Source organism: Myotis nattereri (assembly GCF_964212035.1).
Source record: "Myotis nattereri genome assembly, chromosome: 14".
In the NCBI taxonomy this organism is placed as follows: domain Eukaryota; kingdom Metazoa; phylum Chordata; class Mammalia; order Chiroptera; family Vespertilionidae; genus Myotis; species Myotis nattereri.
Genome location: NC_138089.1, coordinates 45,805,394 through 45,833,205, shown reverse-complemented (window position 1 = coordinate 45,833,205; position 27,812 = coordinate 45,805,394). Strand labels below are relative to the sequence as shown.

The 27,812-nt window shown below is 36.3% G+C and overlaps 1 protein-coding gene across 2 annotated transcripts in view; it reads left to right on the top strand.

Annotated features, from left to right (window-relative positions):
• Nucleotides 1-27,812, top strand: part of SLC4A7 (solute carrier family 4 member 7) — an 83,953-nt gene that overhangs the window by 15,745 nt on the left and 40,396 nt on the right. For both annotated transcript variants that reach the window (XM_081106183.1, XM_081106184.1), the window contains exons 2-6: nucleotides 18,388-18,469; nucleotides 21,480-21,626; nucleotides 24,220-24,358; nucleotides 24,591-24,751; nucleotides 25,516-25,704. In XM_081106183.1, the coding sequence (XP_080962309.1) occupies nucleotides 18,388-18,469; nucleotides 21,480-21,626; nucleotides 24,220-24,358; nucleotides 24,591-24,751; nucleotides 25,516-25,704 (718 nt within the window). The remainder of the gene's footprint in view (nucleotides 1-18,387; nucleotides 18,470-21,479; nucleotides 21,627-24,219; nucleotides 24,359-24,590; nucleotides 24,752-25,515; nucleotides 25,705-27,812) is intronic.

Genomic DNA, 27,812 nt, shown 5'->3' with positions numbered 1-27,812 from the left:
CTTGGATAACTCAGCCGACACTTGACATGTCTTAAGTTGGTCTTATCAAACCTCTTTCTGAATTTCTGAATTTCTTATCAGTGAATGGCACCATTGTCTGGCTCAAATTTGAAAGTATGAGCATTATACCCAAAACCCAAATCCCGTGGATTCAGCATCCTTATCTCTCTAATAAATCGACTTCTCTCCGTACTTCCTTTGACTGCCGTGGATCATGCCTCTGTCATCTTTTACTCGAAATAATGCAGTACCTTTCCAGTGTTAGAAAAACAACAACACAGTATTCTAACTATTGAGGAAAAAATTATTCAGTAACACTTGTTCAAGAATGGCAAAAGCAGCCTTTATTTAAGGGAGGACATTCTGATGGGTGTAGGGAACACTCCCACGAGGGGAGAGATTGGACTCAACTCTGACTCTTAAAGGACAAGTGGGCACTTACATTCAGGAAACAGGTGGAGGTCAGGGGATGGAAAGTTACTCAGGAAACAGCAGAGGTAAGGGGGATTCTTGTTAGACCAACTCAGTAGAGTTGCTGAAGGCAGACAGGACATAAACTCCAGGCTGGGTCAGATACCGAGGATTAGGGATTTTCCTTAAAATGATTTAACAGGATTCTTGCTCAAACTGGATTCTCCAAGGACAGAGAGGGAAGCCAAAGGTCGGCTCTGAGCCTCATTCAAGTTTGGTCAAAGGAGAGAGTCTTCGTAGGAACTGATGAGCTCCTGAGTATAATTCTTTAGTGTTGCCTTGATAGAGGGATTTTGTACCACTGATGATACTCCCCATCGCTCTCAGTTTGAGTTGAAAACTTACCTAGGCCCTGGAAGGTCTGGCTCATTTTTCTCCATCTTTTTCTGTCGTTATTGTTCTTTCCTCCTATTCTACATTTCAGCCATATCCAAATGATTTTAGTTATTTGAATATGCTAGAATTATTCTCATCTCTGGATCTGGGCACTCCTAGCCCAGTGCCTAACACACAGTAGGCACTTGTTTGATGATTAATTGAGTAAAGGAACAAATGAATGTGTCTTGTAGCAGAAGGATAGGCATAAAAATCTCTGAATTATATATCCAAATGATTCACTTAGTGAGAAAAGACACTTAAAATATTTTATTCTATTGAAGAATTCGTTGATAATGCAAAGGGCAACTTAGATTTAGAATAATGTCTACTATATTTTATAGTACATTCTAAGATGCAGATTTGCGTAAAATGAATGGAAAGTCATTTGCATTGAAGAAGCCTTTAACATAAAGGTTGGTGCTAAATATCCTTAGACTCAGGTTTGATGCTATTTCATGGCTACAATCTTGATTGTTTACTCTGCCTCCTAGAATTCATGGGGAGGTGACTTTAAATGAGTGTGAAACTATTACCACAACTGGATAATGCTAGGACCAATACCCATGCTAGGACCAATTCTTTTCTTCTTTTTTTTTAACCTTTCAAAATGTTAGTATTTTATAAGCAAACTAGAGGCCCAGTGCATGGATTTGTACACCAGTCCCTCGGCTTGGCCTGCACCCTCTTGCAATCTGGGACCCCTCTGGGGATCTCGGACTGCAGTTTCGGCCTGATCCCCGCAGACCCAATCCCTGCACTGGGCCTCTAGTATGCATGTAAGATCTTTGGTTAATCTCTTCCCACCCTTCCCCTTACCCCCTTCCCTCTGAAATTCATCAGTCTGTTCCATGTTTCCATGCCTGTGCGTTGAGCGTCTGCCCCCTGCTGGTCAGTGCGCATCATAGCTACTGGTCGAAAGGTCGAATGGCCGCTTAGCCTTTTATAAATCTACTAGAGGCCTGTTGCACGAAAAGATTCATGCAATAGGCCTTCCCTTCCCCTGACTGCCGGCACCGGTTTTCCTCCGGCACCGGGGACCCAGGCCTTTGCTCCGGCCGGAGCCGCCTTCAAGCCTTCGCTCTGCCGCTTCGCGCCTACATATGCAAATTAATGGCCATCCTTGTTGGCAGTTAATTTGCATATCTTGCTGATTAGCCCATGGGAGCCGTAGCAAAGGTATGGTCAATTACCATGTTTGTCTGTTATTAGATAGGATAGTAATAAAAACGTAATTTGCTAATTAGACCAGACATCCGGACATCCTTCCGGACTAAGCTGCGGTGGTGGGGCCGAGGCAGAGATGGTTAGGGGCAATCAGGCAGGTAGGGGAGCAGTTAGGGGCATCAGGCAGGCAGAGGTGGTTAGGGGCGATCAGACAGGCAGGCAGAGGCAGTTGGAGGCAATCAGGCAGGCAGAGGCAGTTTGGGGCAATCAGGCAGGCAGGCATGCAGAGGGGTTAGGGGTGATCAGGCAGGCAGGCAGAAGGGTTAGGGGTGATCAGGCAGGCAGGCAGGCAGGCCAGTGGTTTAGGAGCCAGCGGTCCCAGATTGCGAGAGGGTGCAGGCCAGGCTGAGGGACCCCCCCTCCCCACCCCATCTCCTGTGCATGAATGTCGTGCACCGGGCCTCTAGTATATAGTAAAAGCTATATGTGACTTGCTCTGAATCTGTCTAGCATGGAATATTGTATTTTGTTTTTACCACTAAGAAATCTGTTATATACATACAGAGTTAATAAAAATTGTGCATAAAATATTATATCTTCAAGGAGCTTGAAATTAGTTGGGAGATGGTGGTGAATATGTACAGAATGAATTTAATTTTACTTGAATGCAAAATGTAAAATTCACATAGTATGTGACCAGTAAAGATGATGATGTAGTAGGGTGGTACTAATACCTAATATTTAATTGTTTATTTTGTGCCATGAACTTTTCTAAGCTCATTACATTCATTATCTTGTTTAATTTTACACCCTATCAGTTGTAACTACTGTTATTATCTGAATTCTACAGGTGAGGACACAGATCTAGTGAGATTAAGTAACTTGCCCAGCTAGTGAGTAGCAGAGCTGGGGTTTGAATTCAGGCTATCTGACTCTAGCACCTATACTCATTAATGTTTTATCTTCAGCCAAAACAAACTGGTTGACAAATTGCATTATACATGTACAGGTACAGTTTTCAGTAGTATCTAGTCTTAATTTTATGCTAATATAATTTATGGAGATAATTTCTTGGATAAGGTCCTTAATTAGAAGCTGTTTCTCAAGTATATGTAAATTATCTTAATTACTTAATACAATTCTGTGCACTGTTTGCTTATTTATTCATGATTTGGTTTCTGTGAGCTCCTCTATTTCTTCCATAACCATCTATTTTAAGGTTGCTGTTTATTTTCCAAATGAGATAACTGTTCCTACGTCCACTTTATATAGTCCTAAGATTTCATGATATCTCTTTATTTGTTATAGCTTCTTCTATTCTCTTTGTCTTTGCCAGTTTATCCTTGAAAAAATTACTATGGCCCTAACCGGTTTGGCTCAGTGGATAGAGCATTGGCCTGCGGACACAAGGGTCCTGGGTTCGATACTGGTCAAGGGCATTTACTTTTTTGCAGGCACATAACCAGTGGGGGGTGTGCAGGAGGCAGCTGATAGATGTTTCTCTCTCATCGATGTTTCTAACTCTAACCCTCTCCCTTCCTCTCTGTAAAAAATGAATACAATATAATTTAAAAAATTACTATGATGTTAGTGAATAGTGGGAAAGAGAAGACATAAACCCAAACCCAAGTCTTTGATCTTTCGTGTTCTTTGATGACCTGTGTAAGCATAAAGCGAGTTACTATTGTTAGGAAGCTTTATTTTTTTATTTTTTAATAAATTTTATTGATTTTTTACAGAGAGGAAGGGAGAGAGAGAGAGAGAGAGTGAGAAACATCGATGAGCGAGAAACATCGATCAGCCGCCTCCTGCACATCCCCCAATGGGGATGAGAATCGAACCCGGGACCCTCCAGTCCCCAGGCCGACGCTCTATCCACCGAGCCAAACCGGTTTCGGCAGGAAGCTTTATTTTTATTCACATAAAATTAATGTCTCTTCTTAGAGAGCAAATATGGAAAATATTGGGAGAATGTGAAATAGAATATCTGATTGGCGTGTTTGTTTGAATTCAATTGAATTGGTTTCTAAAAGTATGTAAAGCCCGAGTTGGTTTGGCTCAGTGGATGGAGCGTCAGCCTGTGGACTGAAGGATCCCTAGTTCGATTCCAGTCAAGGGCACAGGCCCGCTTGCGGGCTCGATCTCCAGTAGGGGGCATGCAGGAGGCAACCGATCCATGCTTCTCTTTGATCATGGATGTTTCTCTTTCTCACTTTTCCTTCCTCTCTGAAATCAATAAAAATATTATTAAAAAATAAAAGTATTTAGAGTTAGGCTATATGCTACTGAGCATGAGGATAATTGCCTGATGAATTAATTTTCATTAGCATCTGGGTTATTTGAAAGATAAATGTTATATTGAATCTTTAAAAAAAAGGAACTAGTATCAAAGAGTAAATGGCAACAGCATTTGTTGTAAATGGTAAAGCCCTGCCAGTTTACCTGCAGAGTGGTTAAATTTGACAATATCTTAATCTTAAATCCTCAAACTATTTCTATTTAATAAATGACAGTTTTTACTACAGGAAGTAAAAACAAATGGAATAAGTTTTGTGCATGTTCCACGCAGGGTTCTTTTGTTTATCTGGAGTCAGAGATATATTTAAACTCACTATAGTTAGAGATATATTGTAACCATACAGGTTTTTTTTTTTGCTGGAATCCAGGAAAAGCCACACCAGAAAGAGGAAGAAAAGCTAGCTTAGAGAACAGTGATCTCTAATCATCTTCCTCATTTCTGAGGTATGGCTTCTTTGTCAGGTGACACTTGAAGTCACTCATATTTTCTATCTGCATTTGCTTCAATTTTCTCTTCCTTTTTCTGCCAGTCTGACAGAGTCCATACTCTGGATCCTTCTAAGCAAGGCTGGTCTATGAAGTTCAGTAGGTTAACCAGATAACTGCATTGTGGTGAAATGCATATAGGGACAATGTGAAACAACTTTAAAAAATGACTTTTCATTTACTTCATTGTAAGCATTGATTATTCAGGGGTACATACAAAATGCCTGTATGAAAACTATAGCTCTACAATCTCCTAACTATCTAATATATAAATGGAATATTTATATAATAGTTATTTATCTTATTAATATTTAAATGTTTCTGAATCTAATTAAATGCCCAGGTTTGTCAAAGCAGGTGCCAGGAAAGTGTTTTCAAACCCTGAATTTTTCTTGCCTAGAATAGATACCTAAGGGGATACGTATCCTCTTGCCATGAGCACTGCATGAGATCAATTCCACATGCCTAATGAGAGCCACCAGGTGGCGATCTTAAACATTGTTGAAGATTAGTAGTAGGTAGTAAAAACTGAATTGGTTGCCCAAATTCAGTTTTCACCGTAATAAAATATCTGAACACTATAGTCAAGTATTGTGTTTCTACACATAGCAATGCATGTCTGTGTAGTAAGAAATAGAACTGACTTCTTTGCCCATCATTATTAAAGGACATTGTTCTTCTCACATTATTTTTTAAAGAGTTTCAGAAAATTGAGAAAAGGAACAGTTTTAAATGACAGAATTTAAAACATGTTTTCTCTTAGCTAAGAAAATAGTGCACTGACTGCTACCCCCCTCTCTATTTTTGTTAAATTAAGAGAAGCATTTCTAGGTCCTTTATGTCAGCAGCACCATCTACATCGTTAGTAGTTATACCCTCCGTTACGCTTCTATACTAAAAAAGTGACTTCACATCTGTAAAGGGAACTTAACTGGGTACTACATATGTTTTCTTTCCCCCCCATATTTACTTTAAATTAACATTTTTTTACATTTATTGGGGTGACATTGGTTAATAAGATTATATAGGTTTTAAGTGCACATTTCTATCTACATGATCTGCATGTTGTGGTGTGTGCCCAACTCACAAAGTCAGATCATCTTCCATTACCATATATTTGACCCCTTTTACCCTTTACTACTCCCTGCCCCACTCACTCCCCTTCTCTGGTAATCACCATACTGTTGTCTGTGTGTATGAGTTTTTGTTTGTTTTTCTTGTTTATTCATTTGTTGCTTTCAGTTTTATATCCCACATATGAGTGAAATTATATGGTTCTTTACTTTTTCCATCTTATTTCACTTAGCATGATATGCTCAAGGTCCATCCATATGCTTTCTTAATCATTTTAATACTTGTACAATTCTCCACCTAACTTACATTTCTAGACTCCCCTCCTCCCCTTTTAGCTGATTGAAATTCACAGTTGATCTTTTTTTTTTTTAAATATATTTTATTGATTTCTTACAGAGAGGAAAGGAGAGGGATAGAGAGTTAGGAACATCGATGAGAGAGAACCATTGATCAGCTGCCTCCAGCACACTCCCTATTGGGTATGTGCCTGTAACCAAGGTACATGCCCTTGACCGGAATCGAACCTGGGACCCTTGAATCGAACCTGGGACCCTTGAGTTCGCAGGCCGATGCTCTATCCATTGAGCCAAACCAGTTAGGGCCACAGTTGATCTTTAATGTCTTTGGAGAAGCATGATCTTTGTTGAAACATAGACTGATCTATATATCCTTCTGTACTTTATGTTTATATAAACATATTTTCAAATAATGTTTTATCTTTTGTAAAGCATAAAAATGTGATCATAAACTGTAAAACTTGACTTTTAGAATTTTATTTGAATATTGGCTTAGTGGTGCCTAGAATAATGTCACAGCAGATAAAATTTTGGAGAAATGGATGTTTTGTATTTTGATGAAGAATAACATTTCTTTTTTCCCATTTGGGAAATGAAAAATTTGTATGCACCTAATTCGTTTTTTTCTCCTGGGGACTCTTACCCTTCTTTCCCTCTTTTTCCCCCTCCTTCTTTCCCTTCTTTTTTCCCCCTATCTAAATCCTTCTTCTCAGGGTTTTTATAATCCAGTGGGAGTGAGACATATACATGACCAGGAGGTTAAGCTCTTAAATACTAGTGGGGAGGCCAACATTTTCTACAGGAGGTAAACTTCAGGAGGTCATTGTAGAAATTGGCATTGAACTTGATTGTTTGCAGATGTTCTTTATTCTGGGCTTGATGCATTGAGAATTTTTAAAATCAGTGAAAAAAATGTCTTTTCTATTAGTTTCTTCAGATTTATGTTTATTTGCCAAGTATAAATCATAGAAACTCTGAAGGTTTAAAAATATGATAAATTATATGTTTTATTGTAACTGTTGATATCATTGGGGTTTCTAATTCGGATTTGAAGGCTGTGGCGTGTCTTTGACCTGGTATCTACTGTCTCATAAAGCAGTGGAAGATTAACACAAAGTATTTTTTTCTGTTTAGTACATTATTTCAGTTTTAAATTTCTTATGTTGTTATTTTTCTGTTGCATTTCTCAGTGAATTCTACAGGATTAGCTGGTAGTAAGACTTTATTTTTGGGATATAGATAATTTCTGTTGAAAGTACATTGACTTGCTTTGTTAAAATTTAGACTGTGATGGTTTCAGGAAGCAAATTTGTATATTCAAAGATATATTTTTAGTTTAATTTGGATTATATGAATTTGGTAGACGTTTTATTCATTCATGTTCAGTTAGAATTTTGTTTTAATTAACTATAGTTGGAAATTGTTTTTTCTTGAATTAGTTGAAATAGTTTTAGACCAGTGGGTTTCAGTATAACAATGTACAAAACATTCATTTGAAATGGTTTCAGATTCCACCTTGCAAACTGACCTTTAAGAAATGACTACTTGTTGAATTTGGTGAAGTTTCAAAGAGTATTAGTCACAAGTTATCTGAAAAGAGTATTAAAACATCCCTCCCTTTTCCAACAGAGTATTTGTGTGAACCTAGATTTTTTTTTATATATAATTCAACCAAATAACAAATCATATGAGATTGGTTACAGAAGTAGATATAAGAATCCAATTGTCTTCTATTAAGTCAGATATTAGAAATTTGGGAAAATGTTAAAGTCATTCTTCTAAGTGTTTTTATTTTTGAAAAATGATTATTTTCATTAAAATGTTATTTATGTTATTATGTAATGGCTATATAATTTTAAAAATGAATTTAAATATTTTGGAGTTTTCTCAGTTTTACTTTCAACGGTAAATATTGATGTTAAACTCATATAAACAAAGGCTCTTTGGGGGTCTTCAATAATTATCTTAAAAAGTGTAAAGAGATACTGAGTTAAAAAGTTGGAGGGGTGCTGCTCATTTCCTTTTTCCCTTTTAGATTTTATCCATCTGAATACTTAACTTTTGGTTAAAATGATTATTATAAACCATAATACGATTTATTAGTTCTGTTATTAATATAGTTACAATAAGTTGGTAAAATTCAGTAATGATAAAAAAGGCAAAACTCTTCAGATGAAAACATCTTTGGATCTTTCCTGAAATTGAAATTAAGTGAAAGGGCTAGCATTAGTGGATTATGTTGTTGAAAATATATATACCCTAAATTATACATGTATACACACACTACCCATTCATCCATACATCCTTAGGGTGTGCTGTCTTTTGAACTGATGGTTCAGAAAGGTTTATGTGTGTGCTGCTTTCCAAGTCTCTTACGCTGTGACTCCATTTAAGTTGTAGTTATTAGCTTGGAAGATTAGGTAACTCAGAAGACAGCGATTGGCTGTACCATAAAAGCAACTTAGAAGAGTTCATCTGTGCAAAGCACAGTGACCTAAATCAGATACGTACTCACGGTCTGTGGAATCTTCAAGGGACTTACTGAATTACATGATCAAAAACAAGGCATTTATATATTACTATGGAAAAATTTCGCCGGGAGAAGTTACCTGTATGTACCTAGTTATGATCTCGTGTTTTATTTACAAACAAGTTTGACTCTTTCAGAGTTTAATAGTGAAGCTTGAAGAAATGTCAGGCTTATTAGCACTGGCTTAGAATAGTATCATCCTCTGTGTCCTTGGCTGTGGAAGTCATCTGCTGAAAAGAGTAAATCCTTGTATAAAGTTAGCAAAGTTTGTAGCATCTTTATTATGCTGTAAAATTAGGTTTTTGATTAATTCATATTATTTGAGTGAGGCTTTAAAAATACTGTTTGGCTAAGATACTAGGAAATAAATCACTCTGTCCTAATGGCTAAGTGTGTTTGAAGCGAAATTGACGTATTCTGTAACTAAAATTGCTCTAGATGTTAATTTATGGGAGGTGTTACTTTTGAGCTATAGCTATATGTCTTATATAATGAAGAAATTAATTGATAGGGATCTTCTGCTGCTGTTTTAATAGATTTTTTAAAACCTCACATGTCTTAAAGGATATTAGACTAGGTTTCTGAGTATATCGTTAAATACACTTTTAATACTTTCCTCCCTAATATTCCTTTAGAATGCTAAAGTATCATTTTTTGTACATTTTACCAAGAAAATACAAATTATAGACTTTGCTTTTCAGGCAAGATAAATGACTGTGTGAAGAATTAGTAAAATGCACTATGTTGATATAAAATTTGATTCAGGAATAGAACAAAGTTTGTTTGATTTTGCTAGGAATTCTCACTTGTGATTTGAATTTTGATTTTATTATTCGTTGATGCTGGGCTTTTGTAAAAAATAAACTGATTTTATTAAATTTAAAAATAGTGCCTTTCTATGTTTGGGCTTTAATGTTATTTATAAGGAGTCCTTAAGTGGATCCAGTATAAATTTTTAGCTGAGTGTCTTGTCTTTTAAAACACTGAACCGTATTTATTAGAGACCTTACTAAGGGCCAGGGCCTCCTTGATGCTGAAGATTCAGTGGTGAGCAAAACAAACATACTTCCTTTCTTGGAACTTACTGTTCAGACTGGGATGCAGTTAAGGAAGTGCTTACATAAATAGGTAATTACAAATTTTAATGAATACTGTAATAAAGTTACTGTGTGTTCTCAGCTGTATTACAGTGACCCTGGTTTTATTGTCTAGTGTTAAAGAACTCATGTAACTGGGACTCTAGAGACCTGGATTTTAATTTTAGTTCTTTCACCAACTAAACAGTGTGGTCTTAAGCAAGTCACTTAAGCTGTACGTGTGTGTGTACATGTGTGTGTGCACATGCGTGCACGCATGGGCCCACTTCTGTTATGTATCTGTGCATGTCTGTCTATATAGAGAGATCTCTGTATACTATATAAAATGAGAAAGCTGAACCGGAAAAGTAGAACCTGTCTACACCTATGAGTTTGTGAGGTCTCATTTATTTATTAGGAATGGAAAGGAGAATTCATTTATATCTGGATTTCTTATCATGGGGAGCCACATCTTACCTGCAAATTAAATTATAAACTGGACATTTGATTATATCAGAGCTTTTCTTTTTTTAAAAAAAATATATTTTATTGATTTTTTACAGAGAGGAAGGGAGAGGGATAGAGAGTTAGAAACATCGATGAGAGAGAAACATGGATCAGCTGCCTCCTGCACATCTCCCACTGGGGATGTGCCCGCAACCCAGGTACATGCCCTTGACCAGAATCGAACCTGGGACCTTTCAGTCCGCAAGCCGATGCTCTATCCACTGAGCCAAACCGGTTTTGGCTATATCAGAGCTTTTCATTCATGAATGTATTCTCAATACCTGGAATAAAGCTTGGTACATAGTATGCACTCAGTAAATATTTGTTGAATGAATGGATGACTTCCTTAATAGCTAGTCTTTAAGGACATGAGACTTCTTTTCATGATCCATCGAACTCATGGGAAACAGGGTTATTATCCAGGGGAAGAATAGGCAAACAGACCATATTGTTGAGGGATTTCCTGGTTGCTTCCTGTTGGATTTCAGTAGAAAAATGTAGCAGAACCCTAAAAATACCAAGCTACCAGTAACCCTGTGCTGGCTGAAGATGGGGTATCTTGATAGGACACCTACTGGACCTTCTTTTTCTGAAAAACATTTACTAGATCTTTGTGTGTGTGTTTTTTCCTTTTTGTGGGGAATGCCTGGGCTTTTTTATACATTTTAATTACTAATAAACTTGAGACAGCTTTGTAAGAAAGCCTATTTTGAAAATAGATTTTATCTTCATTTTTGTTAACAAACATACATACTTGATAACCCTAAAATAAGTATTCCTGTATGTTTTTTTTGGTGTGTGTGTGTGTGTGTGTGTGTGTGTGTGTACTGAGTTAGAACTTGGATACATGCATCTCCTCAGAGAAATAGTGTAATAGATATTTGCGATTTATAGTTTCAGGTAGAACCCTGCTGAAGCTTTCCATTGTCCACGACTCTTGTGTCTTGTGATGAAGCATGAGACAATAAAGTGTGTCACTAACAATCTTGGCTATTGCCAGTTTTTATGCCTTGTACCTCTTTGAATTATCTGCTCTTCTGTTCTTCAATTTCTTTATCTTTTACCTTTGAAACATTCTTAACTTTTAAGTTGTCTTTAGTTTTAACCATGGTATTTAAGAATTTTTTCGAAAGCTTTTTGTCCCAATGTCTGAATTGATCTAGATCCCATTCTGTCTGGTGACAAACTTTTTCACAAGGCTTTTAATGTTTTTCTGTGGGAATGACATGATTGCCTAAATTTAAAATTTGCAATAATTTCCCATATACCTTTTACATCTCTTCAGCTTATTTTAGAGTTAATGTGTGGATACAAAAATGGCAAGTGAGTTCTTTAGGAACTATGAATATAATTCTTTGGCTTTTCATTTCAGGAAACAGTAGTCACTGATGATTTCTCCCATTAACTGGATTAGAAAAGAGTATTTGCCTTACTCTTAAGCTCTTTACCCATCAATTTAAAGCTTTCTAATATTTAAGTTCAACTCTTGGTGGTCGGTGGAGACTGGGTTGGGAATTAGGGTTATTTGGAGAAAACTTGTATTTTGAGGGTACTACATTGTTAAGTGTATATACTTTGATAGACTGTCCTTAGGCATCTTGGGTAAAATAGTCTGACCTACAAATAAACTTTTAGAACACTAATTATAGATTTGGGATTGTTTGTATCAGTGAAAGTGTGTAGTAACTTTACAGTATTTTCTTGTGAATTAGAATGTACATTTTATTTTCTGAAGGGTTGAAGCAGTGTAAATGAGGTGGGAGTGGTCCCAAGAAGACCTGAAGCAGCCTCAAAGAGAAATTTAAATAGGTGGGACTCACGTCTGTAACATAATCCAAGGATATGTTCAAACTTTGGTGTGCACCAAAATCACATAGAGGTTATTAGAAATGCAGATGGTTGGGCTCCACCTTAACCCCTGAACCAGCATCTCTTGTGCCAGACAATGGAAGCTGAGTTTTAACAAGCTCTCTAGGTGTGTCTAAATTTAATAAATCATAAAATCTCTTTAAGTAATAGAGTTTTAGGTCCTTATGAAAGTTAATTGCAGCATCTTGGCATTCCATCCTAGATGGTTATGTGTGTATTTCCTATGGATAATTCTCTTATACAATCATAATGCTGATTTGGGATACATTTTAAGTCATCATATCAGTCTTAATTAGGTAATTAATGGTTTTTTTTTACTTATCAGACTTTTCTGATCTAGATTTAAAGTTATATGGTAGATGAGAAAACATTCTTATAGAAACATGGAATAACTTTTATTCAGATTAAATAAAAATGTGGGCATCCTCTGTGGCTTCTGTACTTAGTACCTGACACTTTCACATAGTATCTCATCCCGCAGTCCTTTCAGGCGGTGGTACACTCTTATTTGTAGTTAGACCAAGAGAGATGGGTGAGGTGGCTTTCAAAAGATTTCATACTTAAGTCTACCTCTGTATTTACTTGGTTAAAAGAAATCAAAGCACTATAAAAAAATAACCAATCAGGAGTCTACCTCTACTGCCACAAGTCTAGTTTTACTATTTTTTAATGTCCTTCCATTGTTTCATTATGCAAATTGAAATATCCCTATTCTGGGGACTTTCTTCCATAAAAAGTAGCATGCTTTTGTATTTGTGGTTCTCCGCATTGTGTGTATTTCACTTTGTAATAGTTCACAGGTATGTTTTTTATGCCAGTTCATGGGGAGTGTCCTTGTTTTGTTCAGTAGCTTGGTATTCCATTGGGTGGTCATTTCCTCTATGAAGGGAAGGGGTCCTTGGATTGTTCCCGGTCTTTCCCTGGTACAAGCTGCAATAAATAACCTTGAACATGTGCTGTTTCGCATACAGAGAATTTAAACTTTATTTATGATCACATCACCTCTGGATAATTCTCTGATCTGTTGTCTTCTTTGTTATAGAGCAGTGATGGCGAACCTTTTGAGCTCAGTGTGTCAACATTTTGAAAAACCCTAACTTAACTCTGGTGCCGTGTCACATATAGAAATTTTTTGATATTTGCAACCATAGTAAAACAAAGATTTCTATTTTTGATATTTGTTTTATATATTTAAATGCCATTTAACAAAGAAAAAATCAACCAAAAAAATGAGTTCGCGTGTCACCTCTGACACGCGTGTCATAAGTTCGCCATCACTGTTATAGAGCAGTTGTATCCGAATGATTACCTGATTTTTTTAAGTAGAAATTTAAAACCAAGGATAACATAATTTGGTTAGGATAAGTGTGATCAATCTTGCGTTGATAAACTTTAGGTGCCTTTTCATTCTTTCGTGCATTTGAGTTTTCCCAGTGCCTGTGGCTTTGTTTTATTTTATAACCACTGACTGTGTCAAAATATTTTGATGTCAAGGGTTGCTCTTTGCCTTTGCTATTTTTAGTTTTCCACTATATTCCTGGAGTTCAAAAATGAGGTAGAGTTTTGTTTTTTTTCTAGATGCAGATTTAAAAATAACTGGCCTATTAGGTTAAGTTTGAATGTATTTTAAAAATATTAAAAGTAAAAACATGTAACAAAAAAACACTACATGATTGCCTATCTCTGATATTTCCTACTGCTTTCCTAATCATCAGAGTGACAGCAGTTTGATATTTAGCCTTCCAAATGTTTTATATTACCTATAATTTTGTTTATAATACTTTTAAAAACCAAAAATATACTCTATGTAGTGTATAACATACTCTATATTTAGAAATATGGCTCAGAGCATTCTACTTTAAAATGAGAGTATTTAACATGCAGTATATTTGTTTCAGAAATGTCTTGCCCCCTTAAAATATCCGTGGTTTCAACCAAGAGATCTTCAATATAAAGTGTTATGCACCCCACATGCTTTGTTGAATTGTTTGTAAAATGTCAAGATACCCAATTTGTGTGGCCTACTTAGTATTTGCATTTATCGCAGGCTGCCTTTCTGATTCATATTGGACAGTCATGGAAGAGCGGGATAAAATGCTTAAGAGACGGGAGAAATGCAGATGCTTCTCCCCTCCCCCCTTTTTTACAGTGTTGTAAATTTTTAAAAATTTTATATATATATATATATATATATATATATATATATATGCGTGTACGTGTGTGTATAGACAACACACACACATACACACACAAATATATAATTTTTTCCATCATTATTTATCCCTTTTATGCCCTCTTCTACCTCCATCCCCTGCCTGCAATCACCACACTTTTATCCATGTCCATGAATTCTCTCTCTTTTAAAAAATTTTTTTGCTCAATTCCCCCACTCCCAACCCTCACCAGAGCTATCTGCCTGCTCTCTAGGAGTCTGTCTCTATTTTGCTTGGTAGTTCAGTTCATTAAATTCCACATATGAGTGAAATCATATGGTACTTGTCTTTTTCTGTTTGGCTTCTTTCACTTAGAATGGAGATATTTTCTCCCGGTCCAATTTTGTTTGTTCTACAAGTTACACATGGAAACATTCTCATTGAGAACCGAACAATAAGTGTAGTGCTATCTCACTTGGCTTTCAGTTGAATGACTTACTTCAGGCTTTACAGAGAGTGTCTAATGGGAGCAGGCTGGGAAGACCATGAGAGGATGTGTCTCCTTTTCACTTTCACATTCCACTTCTTATATGTATTGGAAGTATTTTTTTTAATGATAGATGTTTAGAGTGTTCGTTCTAAATAAGTAAATATTGTGAGATGGCTCAATTTAAGCTATTTTTAAGTGTTAACTGATCAGTGTTGTCAGTACATCTAAGCCTGTAAGTATATCTGCATAGAAATAAAAGGTTTTGTTGTTGTTTAGGGGCGAGAGAGAAGTACATTGTTTTGCATCCTATCTTGGCAATTGTTCTTGCTGCGTGAAAGTTTAGAATGGGAGCAGTTAATCCCTTCTAAAATACACAGCATGCTGTCTCTTCAGACAATACAACCTTTGACCTTTTGTACCTGTGCATGTTTAGGGGCTAAATGGTATCACGTCATTAGAGGAATGCTAAGGAAAATTTTTAGAGTATTACACACTTAGTCAATGGTAATTATTAATTGTCCATTCTTGTACTTTTCTGTGGGTATTTTGTTTATTTCCTGTCTTAGCCTTTCCTCCTTTCTAAGGGCATAGGATTGCCATAAGGCAATTTGATTAACCCACATACCTTTGTCTGTCTTTATATGAAAATGTCACATGGTCTATACAGCCTGCTTCCTACTTCCATGGAGCCATAGCAAGTCATTTTCTTACTCTGTGTTTCCTATATTAAGTTGAGCACCAATCCTTTTGAGTCATATACAAGTACCACTTGATATCCAAATGTATTTGATTCTATAGTTGGATATGTAACCTTCAAAAAGTAAGTGTGGACATCAAGAGATTTGCGTTCCCTAATATACTGAGTCTGGTTCTGAGTTTTGGGTAGCAAATAGTGAGAGTTTGGATAGCAGGGAATTTATTTAAAAGTAATCAAAATGATTCAGTTCCTGAGTTTAAAGATAGAATGGGTACTGAGAGTTTGGATAGCAAGGAACGATTGTATATGAATCTAGTTTGTATACACTGAAAAAAAGCTATACGCAAAAGTACAATACTTTAGACCCAAAGTTGGAAGAGACTTTAAAAGATCATTTACTCAGCCTCTTGTTTGATCCTTTCTAAAACAAACTGGTTCTCCAGTGAGTGGTAAGAAGCTGACTATGCTGTGTATCACTTTGGTCTCTTCTGAGTGCTAAGGAGATGCTGGACAGTAAGAGGAATCACAAAGAAAACGGGAATGGTTGAAAGTTTGTCTTGCTAAATTAAAGAAATACTATAATTGGATGGACGAAAAAGTAACTTCATTCTAGAAGAATGGTGTTCAACGGGCAATTAACAATGTAATTAATGTTAGGTCCAATGCATGAAATCGTGCCCAGGTAGGGTCTCTAGGCCTAGCCTGCGATCAGGGCCATCTTCTGCCCATTTGCCAGTCCCCAGTCCCGCCCCGCTTCTGACACCACCCAGGTTCCGCGTGGGGAATGGTTCCCCGCTGGCCATCACGCAATAGGAGCCTGCGGGCTGGGGGGAGGGACCGAGAGGTGGTCAATGCACCTCATAGTGAGCCTGAGGGCTGGAGGGAGGGGCCGAGAGGTGGTCAGTGCACCTCATAGCAACTGGTCTTCAGTCGTTTCGGTTGTTACACTGTTATGGTCATTGGCCTTTTATTATATAGGATTCTCTCATCTCCAGTCATCTCTGTTGCCTTCTAAAGTACCAATAGAGGCATATGACCTTCTAAGAGAAAAAATTAGACTATTTCTTTTCCTTCTTGAAAGCTGTTTTTCCCCTTTTCCTGCTTTGGAAGATTTATTGGACTTTGCTTCCATCTGAGCCAGAACATTGCCCTGCCCATTTCCTGTTGCCCATCCTTTTGCCCACTCTGAATGACTGGTTTCAGGTCCTCTACTCCTTCCCAAAGCCCCAGCCCCTTCCAGCTCATTTCTAGTTCTTCAGCCTCTTCCCGGGCCATCCTTTCCCTGGGCCATCATCTTCACTGGACCATCATCTTCACTGGGATTCTTTGACAGAGGCATTATGGGGTGGGGCCCCTCTGGTGGGAATGGCTTGCTGAATGAGGCTCCACGTTCTGGGGTCCTCTGTGCACTGCACACCCAGCACCAACTTCGTGTGCTGATCCATGCCACCCGTGAAGTTCAGATTGGCCTGTATAATATCAGCCAGCCCTTCCTCAGAACCTTTGTGTATCTTTTAAAAGCATGGTTGTCCTCCTCCAATATGTCTCCCAGTCCTGGGGGTGGCTGAGGACATCAGCACCCTTGTCCACTGTTCTCTGCTTCTGGGACACTGCCCTCTAGTCTTTGTCACATAAAATGGAATAGACTTTCCCAAGGAACGGCAGTGGTCAGGTGACCTCCTTGTCAGCCTTGCCCTTCCAGTCTGGGTGCATGTGGGGACACCGTGTGGAGGAGGTTTGGGCTTCATAACCTGCAAGGTTAAAGGTCAGCAAGTTGAATTTTTCCTTGCCTGGCTTCAGCGGACCCATGCTGGGCAAGGGTCCAGAGCGAACTATAGCTGAAGTTGAAGACCTTACGGGAAGGGAATTTGTGCATCTGACTCTATCTGTGGCACAGAATCTTGTGCATAATAATTACATAATAGTTACTGGTGATTATAATGCTCCTTTGAAAGTGAAGTTAGAAGTTGGGAAGGGAAGTTAAACTTGAAATTTTATTATTTTAAAAATCTATGCAGTATTTTATAATAAATATATTTAGTCTTTGTTGAACTGGAGAAGGGAACAAAATTAGGAAGGTAGACTTTCACAAGCGTAAAGCTAGAATGTCCTAGGGCAGTGGTCGGCAAACTGCGGCTCGCAAGCCACATGCGGCTCTTTGACCCCTTGAGTGTGGCTCTTCCACAAAATAACACGTGCAGGCGTGCACGTACAGTGCGATTGAAACTTCGTGGCCCATGCGCAGAAGTCGGTATTCTGTGGAAAAGCCACACTCAAGGGGCCAAAGAGCCGCATGTGGCTCGTGAGCCGCAGTTCGCCGACCACTGTTAGGGTATTTAATTTTGGCATGGTTTTTCCTTTGTATCAATAAAAAGTGCTTATAACTTTGATTGGCTCTTGGTTAATTTGTCAGTGGTACTACATGCTAGGTCTATAGACACGTTTTTGACAATTTTATGTTTAACTATAATCCAGTCTATTATAGCTCAGTTAAGTGTTTCCCTTTAATCAGAGGGCCAAAGTACAAAGAACAAAAATAAAGCATTCTGTATTGATATCTAAGGGTCCCTCACCCTAGATTTTCTTTAATTTCTGATCTGGAGGGTCTTTCTGTGGAAGCGAATGTATGTACCAGTTACTTAGTAACGTCCATAGAATACCAATTAAAAGTCTTCGTTGTCTCACTTCTTACCATGAGATTTTTGAATGGTCTTCTGTGGATTACAAAGAAAAGCCTGTAAGCACACTTTACAAAGAATGAAGTTAGCTGTAATAAGAATTCAGTCCTTCGATAGGAAGGCAACCTTACACGCTTTTTGGCTGTCTCCAACAATGCACCCAGTAGTAGGTCCTCACTATATAACGATTCTTGAGCCAATGAAAATAATTTCTTTTTAGGGTCCTGATGAAGAAGCTGTTGTGGATCTCGGCAAAACCAGCTCAACTGTGAACACCAAGTTTGAAAAAGAAGAACTAGAAAGTAAGGTTGTTTACAAACACTTACGCTTAGCAGGGTTAATTACTAATGAATGTTACTGTTCTTTGAGTTTTTTACCTACTATTTGTTGAAGTATTTTTTGTTGGTGTTGTCAGGTAGAGCATACACTGAGAGGGGTGTTCAATTATATTTTCTTAATATAATTTAAAGATTAATTCAGCAAACACTCATATCCGCAAATAGAACATTCCATGATTATTTATTTACTCTTTGTTGGAAGTATTGGCATAACATAGGTTATATAACACAAACTTCATTAATGGTTGCCATTATTTAACTTGGAAAACTGAAATGCCACCGTTACAAAATCAGTTAACACTTTTTCATTTCTAGCAGGTTGGGTAATTTGTATTAAGAGCAAACTAGAGTACCAGCCTAATAAAAGCCACAATCATCCCTAGTTGTCATCTAAATGTTCATTTTATAGGTTTGTTACATCAGCCTTTTAAAATGCTGTAATCTCAGCATAGAATTGTGGAGCAAATGAATTATTTGCCAATCTTTCTTCCCCAAACAGAAAGAAGTGGTTTCCTTTCTTTTTTTAGAATTTTCTTTTGAAATAAATTTAGATTTACAGAAGAGTTGCAAAGACGGTACAGAGTGTTCCTGTGTATCCTTCGCCCAGCTTTTTCTGTTAACATTTTACGTAACCAGCACAAGTTTATGAGAATGAAGGAATTAACACTGGTATAAAGCTATTAACTAAATTATAGATTTTATTCAGATTTCACCAGTTTTTCCACTGATGTCCTCTTTCTGTCCCAGGCTCTAGTTGAACAGTTTAGGATCCAATAATGCATTTAATTGTCGTGTCTCCTTAGTCTCATCTAATCTGTAACAATTCTCCGTCTTCCTTGTTTTTCATGACCTTGACTTTTTTGGAGAGTAGTAGTTAGACACTTTGTAGAATGTCTGGAAGTTTGGGTTTGTCTAATGTTATCAAAGGAATAGACCAAGATTACGGATGTTTGGGGAACACACCACAGAAGTAATGAACTCTTCTCAGTGTATCCTATCTGTGGACATAGGATATTAACATGACTTCTTGTTGGTAATGTTAACCTTGAACACTTAGTTCAGGTGGTGTTCATGGCAAATGTGTTGGTAGACTTATCTTTGGGTCTTTTTGAGGACACATTGTTAAGTTAAACTCTTCTGTGAAAGCTGGTGTCACTTGGGGTCATTAAGGACATGGAAAGAGACACAAGTGTTCTCTACATTTACCTTCTGAAATGGAAAAAACAATACCCTGTCTCTTAAATTCCAACTTTTAAAGTCTAGACTTACTAGGGCTTTCAGAAAGAACCTGTTACCTAGAAGGTTATGGTTAGACTCTGTGAATTGCAGGGACTACCAACATTAAAATTTTTAGCAGTAATGTTACTAATTTAAGTGTATGGCGATACATTTAACCCATCATTTACCATTTAATGTCACACCTCAAATATTTGTGACCTCGAATATGAAAAGAGGCATTTTACTGTGTTTCTTGGCCTCCCTCAGTTACCCCAAGGCCCCTTAACTTTGTATATATTTAAATTTCAGTATCAAGTTTGAGGGAGAGATTAAGTTTATCTCAGAGTTTGACTAAATAGGGCTTTGATGAAAAGCAAAAGTGAAAGAAAACTGAGAGAAAACTATAGCATAGAACACTCGGGTAATAATAATAAAAAAAATATAAGGCTTGAGCTTTCAATCTTTGGATTCTAGCATGTTTTTTTTTTAATTTTATCTAAATTGCAAACTCATAAATAAGTCACTTATTTATTTCTAAATTGCTAACTCATACAATTTATTTTTGTCTTGGTGCATCAGGGCTTGTGTGCAAAACCCGTTAGTACTAATTGGGGTAACAACTTTGTAATTCCCAGTGTGTAGCAATGAGAAACTGACTCCTTAATTTCCACTTTTTTTTGGTGTTCAGAAGAAGATAGTTTCACTAAGATGAAATTGTAAGATTACTGAATTTTGTTACAGTTGTTTTTTCCCCCCACTTTTCGTGAGCTATATTTCACTCAAGATTCACCATTTTAAAGTGGATAATTCATTTTTTTTTATTATATTCACTATGTTGTGCAACCGTCACAACTCTCTAATTCCAGAGGTTTCCCATCATTCCAAAAAAAGCACTTTATAATTGGTTTTTAAGTTTGGGATTTTCTGGTGAAATGTTTTCAAATAATTGATATTTGATTTCTACAGTTCTTTTGTACTTACCAAAACTAGGGAGAGTAGTGGGTACTGGGAGATGCTTGTTTGTTTGTTCGTTTATTTGTTTATTTATATGTTTTGATTATGAAAGCAAAAAGCAGCACTGTGCCGATGGTTTTTACCTGGTTGCACACTTGTAGTCCATGATCCCTATTCTTCAACACAGCTTAGGTAGGAACCTCATGAAAACTCTTTAAGAAATCAAATTAATGCTTCTTAGTAGTTTACAGTGCTGCTACTGTCTAGCTCCATGATTCAGTTTTATTTAGTAGACAAGAGCAGAGATTGCCTTTCATAACCAGTCTGTTGGTCAGAATACAAACTCAGGATATTGCAACATCAACAGCAGCTTTTTCTGTTCTTAAACTAGATGATAACCATACTGTTGTATTGCTTTGTTTCTCAGTCAGATAATTTCTACCCTTTAATTGGAGTATTTGGACCATTTACTTTTAATGTAACCCTCACTAATTTGGACCTTGCTGACTTGAGATTTTCAAAACTTTTAGGAAATTAGTAAATATTTATGAATATCTATTTGTAAATATTTTTTATAGAGTATTTAATTATCATTAAAGCATATCTTAAGGACTTCTACTGACTAGGGTTGTTCATAAATGTGTAGTGCTCTGTAAAATAAGAGAAGAAATAGGAGACTGGCTTTTTAAATTATGTGAACTTATATGCAATTCTCTTTTATCATAGTACATTTGGTATACTTTTATACATGTCACTTTTTTTTCTTGGAAAACCAGTAATACGTTTTTGAACAATTTGCTAGGTCACCGAGCTGTATATATTGGTGTTCACGTCCCATTTAGTAAAGAGAGTCGTCGACGTCATAAGCATCGTGGACACAAGCATCACCACCGGAGAAGAAAAGATAAAGAATCAGATAAAGAAGATGGACGGGAATCTCCTTCTTATGGTAAAAGAAAACAGTTCTTTCCTGGAAAGATTTTTTTTTTTAATTGAATGTTTTCTTTTAAAAATTGTGTGTCTGCAATAATTTAGACACATTATATGCATTGAAGGGTATTAATTGAAGTAAGTATTATTTTCTACAAGAAAAACATTTAGTTTATAGGTTAAGGTCTACTTGGGGTAAATGAGAAAAGTAGGGGGCTTTGTTTTCATTGTATTCCAGCCTTGGAATTGTGAAAGTTGAGTTTTGGCACTGACACTTCAATTTAGTAGGGTTTTATTTATCTTTTTCTATTACATATTTTATTATTTACATGAGCAATGACCAAATATCTGGAATTTTCAGGCTCCTGAAAGAAATTGAATATTTTATTTCATTTTTAAACATTTTGGCCAGAAGATCTTGTCCACTAAGCTGGATTACTTGATTATTTAAGCAAAAAAGAGTGCTCTGATTTGATAATATGGTTTATGGGAGGATGGGATTTTTGTTTGAAAAGTAGAGAAACATAGAAGTACCAATAGGCAGAGAAAATCAGAAGAAAAAGGCGTATAATAGAGGAAAGAGAGTGTTACCTGATAATAAATATCGTTGGTGATGATTTAAGTGGTCCTGAGAGGTGGGAATGGTCAGTTGCCCTTAGTTGGCAGTGGTTTTTTAAGACAACAGGGGCCCACATGGCCCTCTTTACACTAGTGTGTGTGTCTTCCAGCAAAGCTCTGTGAGTTGCATCCCTATCGACACAGAATTACTGTGTATAATACAGCTACCATATGAACATAAGGAAGAAAATACTGATGGCCTAGTAAAATATTAATTGCCAGTTCTGTGCTAAGCATTGCACCGAGCCCTTGGCATACGCTTTTTTATTTACTCTTCTCTGTATTTTTTAAGGGATGGGTATTACTGTTTTCATTGTATAGGTGGAGAAACTTTAGCTTAGAGAGGCAAAAAGGTGGGCTTGACAGCCTGCATTGAAAGAAACTAATGAAATACTTAAGAGGTCATGTAGCTAACGAAGGTCATACAGCTAGCAAAGGAAACAGATCACTAGTGAAGTTCGATGATGGAAAGTAATTTAGAAGTATTTTGCTGTTCCATGTCATGTATCTATTCAGTTTAGGACATGTTAGGCTGTTCTGTGAGTGGATCAGTATGTGTCTAATTCATACTGAATAAAAAGGCACACAATATTTTTATAGAAATGCTATTTACTTAACTGTGAGTAAGTATGTTTATCTGTTCACTTGGGTGGGTGATTTGATGGTTGAAGCTAAGTTATGATATTTGAAGTCTAAATACAGTGGCTTGAAAATAAATTTGGCGTAGGACATATTTGTGACTTTTTAATGGGATAACTATCCCTAGAAAAGTTTTATGCGACTGAGGTTGGTTTATTTTGGTTTCAACTGCCAATGTGTATCCTAGAAATTGCTGTGAATGAAGTCCCTTCATTCTTTTCCCCACTCTCTAAAAAGGGATTATAGAGGACTTTGGCTTCTAGAAGCGATGGAATAACAGGACTAATTGGATTTGCCCTCCCATTTTAAACAGGAAAATGGGTAAACTATATGAAATGGTAATTTTCAGACATTGGACAATAGGCAGCACAGGTCTCTGAGCTCTGAGAGAGGATAAGCAAGTTAGATGAGCTCTTTGGTTGCCTTTCCCCTATTGTTTATATTGCCCTCTTTCTGGAGTTTTTCCCTTTCAACTTTCTTATTCTGTTCTCTGCATCTCTTAACCTTTTGTGTTTTTCATCTTATTTTTCATTGATGCATTCTGTCTGATTTCCTCAGATCTGCCTTTTCCTTTTATAATTCCCTCTGATTTACTCTTTAATCTGTTCTGATACCTGTTTGTTGCATCTACAAGTGTGTGAATGTTTACTTCAGTGTATATTTTGAATTTGAGCTCATCTCTTATGTTCAGCAGAATTTGAATTTGTTTTTGATTATTGCTTGTTGTTGTTTGATAGTTTGTTTCAACTGTCCTAGACTAGAATTTATGCACATTTCTCTATTTGGGGATACTATACCGCATAGTTTAAATTCAGATGCCATGCGTCGGGTATTTGTTTCTTATCGTGACTGTCCTGCCTCCCTAACCTCAGCTGACAGAGTTTGGCTCCTCCATGATAGTAGGAAAAGTTGATTTCTATATACCTGTAGTTTGGGTTTTCTCATATTTTTTGGAACTTGGAAATTTTCTTTTTTTCACTCTTGAACTTAGCTACATATTAATTATATACTTTTTAATGTTCTATTTTATTTAACATTTCCACATATTTTTGTGAGGGGAAAGTCCTGTCTTTGAGCATAGCATTTTCCAGGGTTTTGGATGTTGCTTCTTTTCATTTGTTTGTTTTTACGTCAGTTAATTTGTTTTTACATCAGTTAGTTACACGATTAGTCTTGTTTATTTTTAACATATTTTTTCTTTTTCATGTGTGATGTGAATTTTCTGTGTACTCTTATTTTTATTTTTTTTTTTTGGAGTTCATTTATTTATAACCATAGGATTTCCCTTTCAAAACTGAATTTAATCTTTGAATGGAGAACACTGTTGAATGTATTTAAATTCTTATTTTGTTAAGACACTCCGTCCCAGCGAGTCCAGTTCATCCTCGGGACGGAGGATGATGATGAGGAGCACATCCCGCATGACCTCTTCACGGAGATGGACGAGCTGTACTACCGAGATGGCGAAGAGTACGAATGGAAAGAAACTGCCAGGTAGTCAGCACTGGGTCTCAGTAGGAGGAACTGCAAAGATAACTTGTGACCAATAGATATTGTAGACCATTAGCCTAATTTGTAGAAATGTGTTTGTAAGCGAATTTTGTTCTGGTGGTGGTGATGTGATCCTTGTTTCTCTTTAAAAGAACAAGTTTACGTTTAACATACTAAAATAGGCCAATGAGATCATCATTATTTATAAAATATTTTTATATATTATCCATTTCAGATGGCTGAAATTTGAAGAGGATGTTGAAGATGGTGGTGACCGGTGGAGTAAACCCTATGTGGCAACTCTCTCTTTGCACAGTCTTTTTGAACTAAGAAGTTGCATCCTAAATGGAACAGTCATGCTGGATATGCGAGCAGGCACTCTAGATGAAATAGCAGGTTATAGCAGATTGATACTTTTATATTTAAGTTGTGCTGAAATTAGAGGTTTTTAAATAAGGGAAATAAAGTAGAATTTTTAGGCCTTGCTGTAGCCATTCAAATTAAAAATTAGTCCAATTACCACAGTAATTTATAAAATGGCATCACCATCCATCTCCCCATCCCCTGCACCCTCCTTATAGCCTAATATATTCATCTTCCTAGAACTTATTACTTCATGATATTTTATCTATTTGCTCATTGTCGCTATACCTCTACAAGAGTGAGAGCAAAAACTTAATCTGTTTAGCTGACTGCTGTATTTCCAACACATAATAGGTACTCAGTAAATAGTTAATGACTGAATGAATGAATGAGTTAAGATATTCATCTACAGTTTTGGGGAAAAGTATGAGGCGACGCAATAAAATACCTTCATTTCTTAGGAAGCCAATATTATTGAATATTCAGTTTAATAGAATTTATTATATTCTTCTCAGGAAAGTACTTTCAACTATAGGGAGGCTATTAGTGTGTAACAGTGGCCTCTTTATAAATAATAGTACTTATTAAAATCAGGGTCTCTATGTAATTTGTTCATTTTTGTTGGATAATGTTCATATTTATCTTGATGCATACATTATTCAGTACAAGAAAAGAATAATGCTTTCCAGAGCTATGTAAGAATCTCATTTTCTTAGTATGGTTTCACTTACAGTTTATTCCATGCTATAGTCATTCAAGTGTTTATTTATTTATTTGTTTATTTTTTCTTTGAATAGATATGGTATTGGACAACATGATAGCCTCTGGCCAGTTGGATGAGTCCATTAGAGAGAATGTCAGAGAAGCCCTTCTGAAGAGACATCATCATCAGAATGAGAAAAGATTCACCAGTCGGATTCCCCTTGTGCGATCTTTTGCAGATATAGGCAAGAAACATTCTGACCCTCACTTGCTTGAAAGGAATGGTGAGATAAGTTATGGCATCCAATTTTTTCTAACACTTCTAACAGCATTCTACAATTAGCATTTGGGGAAAGAGAAATATTTTTTCCAGATAATTACACAGGCCATTTTCTTTTCTTTTTTGTTATTTAAAAAGAATATTGTTATTTGTTTATTTTTAAGATGTCTTTCTAAAATGTTTTTGAACATGACAGAATTATCTGTAGAAATGATTGAAATAAAAATGAAGCATTCACTTTATTAATATGGCACACTTAAGTATCAGTAATATTTAAATACTATCACTATATCTGAATTCCTTCTCCTTCCTGCTTTTTTATTTATGTTCAAGAATTCTTATATAATTGATTAAAAAGGCTTAGATTATGATCTATAAATTTGGTATAATCTTTTTAAAATTCTAAATCTTGGATTTGAACTTTATTACCTATATTAGATTTTTGCTAGTGATTTTTTTTTTCTGTCTCTTGAATATACTTTATTTCTGGGTATAAACAAGTGTTTTGGGGTTGGTTTCCTGATTTCACTGCTCTTTCTTTATACTGTTTGTGAAAAGTTCTTGTGATTGCTCCTATCTTATGCTAGGAGCGACCTAGTTGATGTTTTCCACAGACCTGTGTGTTTCCTCCCTCCACTCTTCTTCATGGTCTAGCAGTGGGTTATACGTGGGGTGTGGGGAGACTGTTTTTTTTTTTTTTTTTTTTTTTTTTAAGCCATTTACCTTTGTCACTATCCTAAGGCTGGGACACATGGAGGCCTTGCCTTTCCTCTTTTTAAAGCGGAGGATTACATCACTGGGGTTCTATTTTGGCTGTCAAAGAGAGCTGATGACAGTGACTCTGAAAACCCAGGTGCAGAAGGTTAGAGTTGCTTATGAGGGTCACTGTTTCCTCTAGCTGCTGCTATTACCCAAGGCTTAGGAGGATTATGGTGAAGAGGAGTGGAGGATGGGATACAGTGTCTTTCTGTCCCTAAAATAATAAGGCTTTTAAATGTTCTACAGGCAAACAGCCATAGGTGACAGGGTTTAATTTATCTAAAGTTGGCAGTAACCATTGTAAGCTCAGGGTAAAATACTTGAGTCCATTTTCTTCTGACCATTTAACCACTTAAAGTATTTTTTTTCTTTCTTTTTAAACTTTATTTTTATTGTTGACACTATTACAGGTGTTCCCACCTCCTCGCCCCTCTTTACCTACCTCCCCAGCCCCCCCCCCCCCCCCCCCCAAAAAAAGTCTTTTTAATCTGTTTTAAATTGGGCCTTTGTACAGTTAAGGAAGCTTAAGAATAGAAGAAATCTTTTATGGTCCTAAGTTCAATTTAAAAGCACGCCATGTATGTCACATTTTGCTTCTCATTTACATTTTTCATGTATTGTATATTCTCTGCTTCCCTGAAATGGGTTCATTTACCCAGAGAGACCCTATGAAATCTTTATTTCTCAGATGCAGTGGTTCCAGATTAGTCTCCAATTGGTTTCTTTTAATCATCAGACAATGGCTGTTTTCTTTTTTAACAAGGGAATTGTGTTGTTTCATTGCTTGTATTGTAATTTAACAGTTTTCCTGCATGTATCTTTATTTTTTAACTAAACACATTGGTTGTTTAGGGGTTGAAGATTAATCTTTATGTTTAATATTTCTGGGATCTTTTGAGCATGTAGCTTTGATTGCTTAGACTTAGATCATATGGGATTTATTGTTACATTTCTTGTTTTCCTAAAAACAATGGAATTTTATGAAGGTATATTTTGTAGAATAGGTGTTTGAAGTAGGAATAGACATTACCTTTTAAAATATGCAAGACTCACTTTGTTTTTGCTGTTTTGGTGAGAAATACTTTATTTTTATCTAGGTAGATTAAAGATTGAACATATTTGTTTAAATTTATCTGCTGTATCACAAATGGAAGCCTATTTTAGGACATTTATTAATATCTTTAGAAAGCTCAAGAATATCTTTTAAAATCGACATTATATTTCTCTTAAAACAATAACTCGTGTTATGTTTTTAAATTTTACAAGTGAGCACTATGAATAGGTGATGCACTGTTGACTTAATGTTACAAAGATTTGATTTAAGTTAGGAAGTATTAATAAGGTCAATGTGGA